The sequence below is a fragment of the Arachis ipaensis genome, chromosome B05 (assembly GCF_000816755.2).
Source record: "Arachis ipaensis cultivar K30076 chromosome B05, Araip1.1, whole genome shotgun sequence".
In the NCBI taxonomy this organism is placed as follows: Eukaryota; Viridiplantae; Streptophyta; class Magnoliopsida; order Fabales; family Fabaceae; genus Arachis; species Arachis ipaensis.
The window spans coordinates 23,933,532-23,943,683 of record NC_029789.2 but is presented as its reverse complement, the minus strand read 5'-3'; the positions used below and the strand labels follow the sequence as shown (position 1 = coordinate 23,943,683).

Below are 10,152 nucleotides of genomic sequence, written 5' to 3'. Positions count from 1 at the left end.
GCCCATTGTAAAATTCTGCCTGCTAGATCTGTTTTCTGCAGTATCCCCTTTATGGGCTAGTCGGTCCGAACCTTGATAGTGTGGGCCTGGAAGTACGGGCGAAGTCGTCGAGATGTCAGTATGAGAGTGTAGGCGAACTTTTCTATTTTTTGGTAGTTCAGCTCGGATCCCTGCAGCGCTTTACTGATGAAATATACAGGCTGTTGCCCTTTGTCGTCCTCTCGAACCAGTGCTGAGGCTACTGCCTGACTTCCTACTGCAAGGTATAATACGAGTGGTTCTTCCTCTCGTGATCGAGCTAGGATAGGTGGTCGTCCCAGGAAGTTTTTGAAATTCTGGAAGGCTTGCTGGCATTCTGTTGTCCATTCGAACTTTTTTCCTTTGCTTAAAGTGGCATAGAATGGGAGAGATCTTATCGCTGATCCTGCTAAGAATCTGGATAAGGCTGCCAATCTCCCGTTGAGTTGTTGTACCTCTTTGACACAAGTCGGGCTCTTCATGTTGAGTATAGCCTGGCATTTGTCTGGATTTGCTTCAATTCCTCTTTGTGTGAGCATGAAACCTAAGAATTTGCCCGCTTCTACTGCAAAGGTGCACTTTGTGGGATTGAGTCGCAGGTCATGCTTCCTTATAGTGTCAAACACTTGGGCCAGGTCGGACAATAATGTTTCTTCGCTTTGTGTCTTTATTAATATGTCGTCCACGTAGACTTCCATGATTTTTTCGATATGATCTAAAAAGACTTTATTCATTAGCCTTTGATAAGTAGCTCCCGCATTTTTGAGACCGAAAGGCATCACAATGTAGCAGTAATTTGCTTTTGGCGTTAAAAACGAGGTCTTTTCTTGATCTGGTAGATACATGGGAATTTGGTTGTATCCGGAATATGCATCCATAAACGAGAGGTATCTATATCCGGAGGAAGCATCTACCAGGGCGTCGATACTTGGGAGTGGGTAAGGATCTTTTGGGCAGGCTTTTTTGAGGTCGGTGAGTTGGTGCACATTCGCCACTTCCCATTTGATTTTTTCACCAAGACGATGTTAGCTAGCCATAGTGGGTACTTGACTTCTCTTATGAATCCTGCCTCCAGTAGTGCTTGTACTTGTTCTTCCACAGCTTGGGATCGTTCTGGCCCAAGTTTTCTTCGTCTCTGCTGTACCGGCCGAGATTCTGGATAGACCGCCAACTTGTAACTCACACTACAAGAAAAACACCCATTCAGGTACACTTGAAAAGTGTAGCTAAAAGTGAAAAAAATGATGCCTTAGGCTACGACTACGCTTTTTGGGCTACGGCTACACTTTTTGGGGTGATTCCTATTCGGCCGTTGCCTATTCTCAAAGGCTACGCTTTTCTGCACTAAGGGCTACGCTTTTGGCGTTTGGGAATAGGCTACGCTTTTCAAGTGATGCTGTGATTGCTGTCCAGGACCAAAGGCTACGCTTTTCAGCTTTCATTTTTCCAGAATAGGCTACGGTAATTCTGTATTTTTATTTAAATGAGTTGAATATTACAAAATAAAAATAAATACATAATTATACTAAATAATTTCTTTAAATAATAAAAATTATCTCTAACCAAAATATATTTATAATATTGATCCAAAAGTACTAGAATAAAGTTAACTGTAAAAATTCATACATCTCGCACTAAAGTAAGCATAGCCATATGAAAATCATAATATCACTTAGCCAATAAAAGTATCTTCTAATAAAAGTCATTAGTCAACCATACATGTAAAGATTCTAAATAGCACTTTATCTTAGCCAATAAACCACAATAATAGTCAGCTTAATCTTCATTGCTTAATCTTCATTGTTACCCTGCATAATTATATAGAAAAGTAGTTAAAAAAATTCATAATGACATTCGTAATTATAAAAATTAAATAGAACACGTAGACATAGTAAACCAAGAAAGCATATACTAAAAAAAATAACATGGTCACAGCAAAAGAGGTAAATTCAAGGAATTATGTATTATCTTATTTCATTCCAAACCATGAAAATCTGCAGGTATTTCTTTCTTCCATTTCCTTTAACACAATTCTGATATGTCCCTATAGCATTTTTCATGCACTAATTAACCAGACTTTCACACTTAAATTAGATATAGGGACAAATTCATATGTACAAAGTGCACAAAATCAGAGAAACAACAACCAAAATTACACAAACAAATTTCAGCCATAGCAATACAACTTCGGTGTTAATAAAGCCAAGAAACATTTCCAACTTCGGTGTTAAATTGGAACTTCAAAACTAACAAATCAAAAGAATTAAAGTATGCATTGTACCTTGCTATGACGCGATCAACGTTTTGACAAAATCTGCTTGAAAGACCTTAACCAACCACTTTTGCCTTCAATCTTAACCACGAATAACTGTAAAAATTACAGACAAAAAAAATTGTAATTGCCATATGCAACCATTTAACCACGAATTCAGCACAATCATCATTTAGCAAGAATTAAATTGATATAATCAAATAGATTTGGGACCCAGCAGCAGCAGCAACAATTAAATCATTCAAGAGATAACGGCAAAACAAAGATTTGGAACCTGTCCATCATACATTAAAAGCTATGGAATTAACTTGCTAGCATTAGCCTTGACTTGAAGAATACCAAAGATATATGCACAAGGATCTATATCCATGCAACATTCATGAATCACAACGATAGTGCACTGCTACCTTATATTCCAAAACAACTTTTCATATAGTTTGACAAGCAATTTGTGATTGTAAATTTTGCTAAGCCTCAGAGCATTAATCTATTTTATCTACTGAATTAGAATATTGACTATCACTCGGTAAAACGCATCCAGAATAATTCTCTCGTGACATGGCATGATCAATTCTTAACCTCCAAAACATTACTATATCATGCCATAGAACATGTCCACCCCTTACTCCAAGAGCTTGCAAGTAGTTACAATGCTAAAACTCAGCCAACTCTATATTCACAATTCCCTCACAAGTAATACGGACCTCTTTCATAACCTTTTGTTTATCCCCTTAACAAAAAGAAGCATAATCCCTCACACAGTTCTCTAAACTATACAGTAAATAGTTCTCATTGCCAATCAACAAAATCACTACAAGTTTCAAATTCCATGGCATGCATTCCCTTTTAAAAACATTGAATCAGACATACCCAGAAAGCCACAATAGTAAATTATGAACCTAAATTGTTAGCAGGCAATCTAGTTTCTATCAATAATTAATCAAAGATAAATTACAAAATAATTAATCAAGAATTATCATCACAATCTGTGTGGTGCACAAGCACACTTGTTAATAAAATGAATCCAATTAATGAGTCTAAAACAAAATAATGGTGAAAGCACGCATATACCTCCACCAAACTTATGCTAAGTGGGTTGAGGCCAGCAACAGTCTGTCTAGCAAATTCCTCATCCCTAAACCAGAAAAATCTATCCCCTGCAAAATAAATATTAATAAAGAATAAGATATCAGAATCTGGATATAGATAAAACTCATGAGCCATGGTTATACAATTTAGCTACTATGCATATTATCAAAATAGGCAATTAATAGAGGCTTGGCAATCGAGCACCTAGATTCTGAAGACCATGACAAGAACATATGAAAAGAAGTACATAAGATCCAAACTGTGATATTCACAATTTGCACCAAACAAAGAGGTTTAAAGGAATCTTTTTCAAAGTTAAAATAATGTTATTAATAACCCTAGCCCTTGATGCAGCTTAGAAAAGTTTCCATTTGAGAATTCTTATCTTAACTATCTGTAACTTTCCATTATCTACATTAACATGTTTGGATTTTCTGTTTGCAACTCTAAAACTAGGGTTTGGGCAAAAGCAATAGAGAAAAGCTTTGGCCATAACCATGATCCAGAGCTTTTTTACACAGGAATTCAAACATGCAGTTACTTAGAAAAGTTAACCACCCATAGAAACAACTATTTAGTTGAAGTTGCATAAAAAGCACACAAATTCAAATAGCTTCTATTTAAAAATAAAAAAGTTAAATTTAAAACCTGATCAGTTCATAAACATTATCTACGAATTTTTAAATTTTAAATTCATCAGCTTCTACTTTCACTTGCATGTTAAAGAATCTACAATTTTGGCCTGGAATATACATAGATAAGAAAGGACACCAATTTATAAAATGTAGAAATGAGAAACAAAATACAAGAAGAAATAGCCTTATGCTTAAGTTATAAGTTATAACTGAAACGAATGGGATTAAAAATGTAATAAATCATTAGTAACAAAACTCTTGTTTTTTTTTCTTATCCTGGTTTACCTTTACCTTAGCATTAGTAAAAGGAAAAAAAGAAGTTTGGTAAATACACAGTTTCTGAAAGCGAGAGAGAGAGAGTGTGCAAGTTGAAACTATTTTTGGTGGAGGCAAGATTAATGAACATTAACTATACAGAAAATGTCGAATGGAAGAAGGAATTCAGTTACAAAAGAAAACATTTTTCATTATATTGAACAATATCAATTTTAAGATTAAGTGCGATCAAGGCTGACACTTCTTTTCATGAACTTCTGTTGGTTTGCATGCCTAGGCTTGTTTACTTCAATTCCTAGCATGTTAGCATGATTATTTGCAGCTGTAAAAGAAGCCTGTACAAGTTCTTAATTTCAACATTCCTGATTTTACTTTAAGTGTTGATTTATTGATAAAATATTTTTTGGTACTATTTATAGTTTTATACCCAGGAATCTAGGATAGTGGCAAACTGTAACACAAATTTCATCATACATTACTTTTAACAAGAAAGTGAACCAACTACTTAAGAATTAAAATACCAACTACTTAAGAATTAAAATGTGAAATAACTAAGATTTAATAAATTTTACATAAAGTATGCATGATTGGAGACATGCCAATATTCCTTTAGTGTTGTTGATTCAAGTTCTTAATGACTTATTAATATGGTCATAGAGCATGTGCAACTAGCGGAGTTGGGCAAATGACGATATTCTACTGTGGTAAGGTGAATGTCTATGATGGAGTCTCACCTGATAAGGTAGGTAATGATGTTCTAGTATAATGCCTGGCCTTAAATCCAAACAAATTGCACATTCCAATGGAGGCAAATTTGATTTGCAGGCACAGGCTATCATGCAACTTGTAGCAAGTCCAGTCCAATTTGCTCAGGATGATCCTGTAAACAGAAATACAAATTTGTTAAACTAACATTAACCAATTTGTTCCTTTTTACTAAAAATATATAAAAAAAATGTTTATGGATGAAAAACTGATTCTTGATGTGTTGATCAATCACTCACAGACCATAAATATAAAATTTATAAGTATATAACCTATTATAAGCCATCATAACAGTGGAATAGCAGGTGGACTAGTTGAAACTCGGACCAAGATACACAAAAAATGCAAGAAAGTATAAGATAAATGACTTTAATCCATTTATTTTCACACTGGTGAGGGCCACAAAAAATCAACAATTTCTAGTAACAAGATAATCTACTAAAAGCTTATTTGATTTCAATCACAAATACCATGTCATCAATTCAAAAATCCTTTACAACAAAGCACATTCAAGCAATTACTCTTCCTTCAATATATCTCACAATGTACAATCAAGTAGCTAGCCTCACAACACAAATTTAGGATTAAATAGATCATCAATTTTACTCCATTGACCAATGGGTCACACACAAAACCTAACTTACATGGAATTTAGGCGATTCTAGGGCTTCAAATCTAGAATTTTTATAGCAAAAAGCTCAAATTTCCAAACCCAAAACCAATTTCCCGAACTAATATAGGCAAAAAAAATTATCGGCATAATCAAACAAACCGTGTGCTATATAATGTTAGATGTATTCATGTTGCTTTACCTAATAGCTTAAGCTTTTGTAAGAGTTGATTATAAACATTGTAATAAAGAATAGACTATGGCTGGAAGAATAGGAATTGAAATCTTGCCATTACGACACAATATCAAATCCCTAGGGTTGATCAATTTTGAGCATTCACCTAAAAAGCTTATGATTCTTGACACGAGGATAATATATTCAGTCTCACTACAACCTATTAACTAATCTAATTTCATAATCCAGAGTAAGAAGCTAGATAATTAATCAATTATTAAAAATTGAAAAAAGTGATAAGGATAGACATCATACATGCCTCTTCTATCTGATCTGAGTTGGCCACGCCTGACAAGATCAGCTACGGAGCCAGGGCGGTGGTTTCTTTCGGATAATACTCTCTCTGCAAATGCTCTCACTCCCACAAACAAAACAAGAGCCACAACGCACATCCAAATCGGATACTTCATTCCACCGTCTCCATTAACCTGGTGGTCTAAATTTGCATTTTTTTTCAATCTTTCAAAATATTAATAATAAATTGAAGTTATGAACGGGGAAGGAAAGCTTGCCAGAAAGGAAAGAGGAGGAGGCGGAAGATTGAGGATGGAAGTAAATAGGTGATTGTGGAATTTTGCAACGGAATTAACAGAGTCTTGTTTGAGCTGGTTGGTGCGAGTGGTGATTAGGGAGCACCATTTGGAGATTTCGTTCCTAATTATACGAACACCATTACCACTGCCCATGACTGTTGTTGCTGCTGCTACAGATGACGATGGAGGGCTACATACAATGTGTGAACAATTCCTATGCATCAACTAATCATGGCCAAACTCACCTGTGTTAACGGAATAAAACCCCTAAATTCACGGGTTCTCCTGCGCTGCACAATAGCATGCATGTTCATCAATTCACGATGTCACAGATTATTGTACCAAATCCCCCAAATTGAAACCTAAATTCAGAACCCTAACCTCGCGAATGAAGAAAGCTTTCAGTTGAGCGCAGAATCTTTGTGATGTGACCGCGCAGCGAAGAGAAGCAACGATGAAGATGAGTGGGGAAGATGAGTGAGCGCAGAGTCTTCCTCGAGTGGTGAATGGTGATGCCGTGAGTGGTGAGTGGTGATGGCAAACGCTTTTTCTCTGATTTGGGGGTGATGACAGTGGTGAGGGCGGCGCAGCAACGATGGTGAGGGTGGCGCAGCGACGGTCAATAGTGCAGCAATGTGGAGAGCGGTGAGTGCGGGTGAGTGGGAGAGGGTCAATGGCGAGAGTGAGAGGATCAATGACGAGAGCGAGAGTGTCAACGGCGAGAGTGAAGAGAGTGAGTGGGGACAGGGTTTCCACTTCGCGACGGTGCAGTGAGGGAGTGGGGGCGACGATGGTGAGCTTTTGGAGGCAGGGTTTCTGAAGGGGATGAACGTGCTTGTGGAGGTGAGTGGGATTTGGAGGGAATAATGGATAAAAATTTTACTTAGTGTATGAGTTTGCTTGTGGAGGGAATGAACAAAAATTTTACTAAGTGTGAGCTTGTTTTCAGAAGAAAGAGGAAAAAATTTCACTAAGTGTTAAGTTTTTTGTTCTAGATATATTAGGCATCACTTTAAAAATGCACCTAAAATTTAACAAATAGGCTACCCTCTAAAAGCGTCCCCTTTGATACGAAAAGTGAACCTATAGATATCAACCTACAGCTACACTTTATAAGTGATTTCTATAATACCTAAGGCTACACTTTTTAAATGATGCTGCAATTGTGTATCCTTTTCTCTTATAAAAAGGTAACACGGGAAAAAGCGTAGCCTATTCTATGAATAGGCTATGCTTTTCAAATGTAGCTTAAAAAAAGTGTGGCTGAATGGGTATTTTTCTTGTAGTGTCATTAACTTGTGACTCATTAGCTTGGGGTCTATGCCTGGCATGTCTGCAGCTTTCCATGCGAAGAGATTGACATTATCTCGTAAGAACTGTACTAGTAATTCTTTTGCATCTCCCTTCAGGATCGTGCCAATATTAGTTGTTTTGTCCGAGGTATCCCCGATCTGAACTTTCTCTATTTCTCCTTCGGGTTGTGGATGGAGTTCTTCGCGTCTCTGAACTCTACCAAGCTCAATTGTATGGAACTCTTCTCCTCTACCTCTGAGGTTTAGACTTTCGTTATAACAGCGGCGTGCCATCTTTTGATCTGCTTTTATCGTAGCTATCCCTTCTGTAGTTGGGAATTTCATGCATAGATGTGGAGTCGAGACTATTGCGCCGAGTTGATTTAGTGTTGTCCGACCTATTAGGGCATTGTAGGCTGAACTCACGTCGACCACAATGTAGTCTATCTTGAGTGTTCTGGATTGGTTCTCTTTTCCGAAGGTTGTATGTAGCGACACGTATCCCAGTGGTTGTACTGGGGTATCTCCCAGTCCGAACAGGCTGTTCGGGTATGCTCTAAGCTCCTTTTCTTCTAAGCCGAGTTTGTCGAAGGTAGTTTTGAATAAGATGTCGGCAAAACTCCCTTGGTCTATTAATGTGTGGTGGAGATTGGCGTTTGCCAGTATGATGGTGATGACCATGGGATCGTCATGTCCTCAGATGATACCGGATGCGTCTTCTTTGGTGAACGTGATTGCAGGGATGTCGGGTGCTTCCTCCTTCCATTCGACATGATATACTTCTTTGAGGTATCTTTTGCGGGATGATTTGGAGATTCCACCTCCTGCAAATCCTCCGTGTATCATATGGACATGTCTTTCTGGCGTACGAGGTGATCGCTTAGCTCGTGCGACGTCTTCATCTCTTCGTTTTTTTCTTTGTTCATCATCTCGGGTAGCTAGATACCGATTTAGTTTTCCTTCCCTTACTAACTTTTCTATGATGTTTTTTAAGTCGAAGCACTCGTTGGTGGAATGTCCTCGGACCCGATGATATTCACAGTATTCGTTCCGATTTCCTCCTCCTTTTTTGCCTTTGAGTGGTTGAGCTGGGGGTATCTTTTTTGTGTTACAGACTTCTTTGTTAATATCCACAAGGGTCACCCGAAGAGGAGTGTAATTATGATACTTTTTGATTTTTTCGCCCGTTCGATCTTCCTTCTTCTTGGATTCTTTATCTTTATCTCGGTAGGTGAAATCAGATTTCGAGGCTTCTCCAAGTCGAGAATTTTCTTCCATGTTGATGTACTTCTCTGCCCGCTCTTGTACCTCATCTAGGGATGTGGGATATTTCTTTGATATAGATTGGCTGAAGGGTCCTTCTCGTAGGCTGTTGATGAGGCCCATGACGGCAGCCTCTGTTGGTAAGCTTTGTATGTCTAGGCACGTTTTGTTGAATCTTTCCATGTAGTTGCGGAGACTTTCCCGATCTCCTTGCTTGATACCTAGTAGACTGGAGGCGTGCTTAGCCTTGTCTTTTTGGATGGAGAATCTGGCCAAGAATTTTTTGGTCAGGTCGTCAAAGTTGGAGATGGACTTTGGAGGTAGGTTGTCGAACCATCTAATTGCTGTCTTCGTGAGAGTCGTTGGAAAAGCTTTACAGCGAACAGCTTCTGAGGCGTCGGTGAGGTACATTCTGCTTCTGAAGTTGCTGAGGTGATTGTTGGGGTCTGTAGTGCCATCATACAAAGTCATATCCGGAAGTTTGAAGTCTTTAGGGATTTTAGTCTTCATTATTTTCCTAGTGAATGGATCCTGATCTTTGCGAGAGTTGTCTTCAGGGGTTGTCCGGGTAGTCTTTGCTTTGAGATCGGCTTCAAGTTGTAGAAGTTTATCTTCTAATTCTTGACGTCGCCTTACCTCTCTTTGTAGATCCTTGCCAACTTCTTGCTGGTACTAGCTTTCTTTTTCGAGTTGCTTTAGGCGATCTTGAAGTGCTTCTATTACTCCCGAATGTGATGAGTTTTTGTCTCCGTTAGATTCCGGAGTGTCCTTTGGTGTGGCACCCATGTTTTTGTGCGGCGTTCTGTCCTCTAAATCTGAGTTGTGGTCGTTATCCTGTTCGTCCGCCATGGTGATGAGATGACTTCCAGGTTCCCCGGCAACGGCGCCAATGTTCCGAGGGTTACCTGAAACTGTAGGTCGATCTCGGATGAGATCTTCTGTACTGGTCGGAGATGACGTGTCCGGCTAGCTGGTGGCGGTCGGAGCTGTTGTGTCCGACTTGTTGGCTGACTTCTGATCCTTGGTCACCGGAGGGTGGGGGGTACCTGCAAGAGACTCTGATGCTTAAGTTAGCACGGGGTATTAAGCAGATTTTTTGTAGAATCAGAGTATGAGTTATACCAGGGTGCTCCAGTGTATTTATAGTAGTGTGGGCTGACCTTT

General features: G+C 38.5%; 1 protein-coding gene across 2 annotated transcripts; it reads right to left on the bottom strand.

The window, feature by feature from the left end:
* Window positions 1,548-7,083, bottom strand: LOC110271846. 2 transcript variants are annotated; one of them, XM_021123393.1, is made up of 7 exons: window positions 6,815-7,083; window positions 6,413-6,723; window positions 6,156-6,328; window positions 5,025-5,170; window positions 3,362-3,447; window positions 2,300-2,386; window positions 1,548-1,826 (listed from the first exon to the last, which is right to left on the bottom strand). In XM_021123393.1, the coding sequence occupies exons 2-6, from the start codon at window positions 6,653-6,655 to the stop codon at window positions 2,315-2,317; spliced, it is 720 nt and encodes a 239-aa protein (XP_020979052.1). In that variant the 5' UTR covers window positions 6,656-6,723; window positions 6,815-7,083; the 3' UTR covers window positions 1,548-1,826; window positions 2,300-2,314. The 2 variants fall into 2 exon arrangements, with proteins under 2 accessions (XP_020979052.1, XP_020979053.1); XM_021123394.1 differs by having other exon boundaries at window positions 6,413-6,718.

Coding starts and splice junctions, on each gene's coding strand:
- LOC110271846 (XM_021123393.1), bottom strand. CDS start 6,655: ATGCATAGGAATTGTTCACACATTGTATGTAGCCCTCCATCGTCATCT. Junction 5,171..6,155: donor AGATCAGATAGAAGAGGCAT/GTATGATGTCTA, acceptor TTCTGTTTACAG/GATCATCCTGAGCAAATTGG. Junction 2,387..3,361: donor TTAGCATAAGTTTGGTGGAG/GTATATGCGTGC, acceptor TAATTTTTACAG/TTATTCGTGGTTAAGATTGA.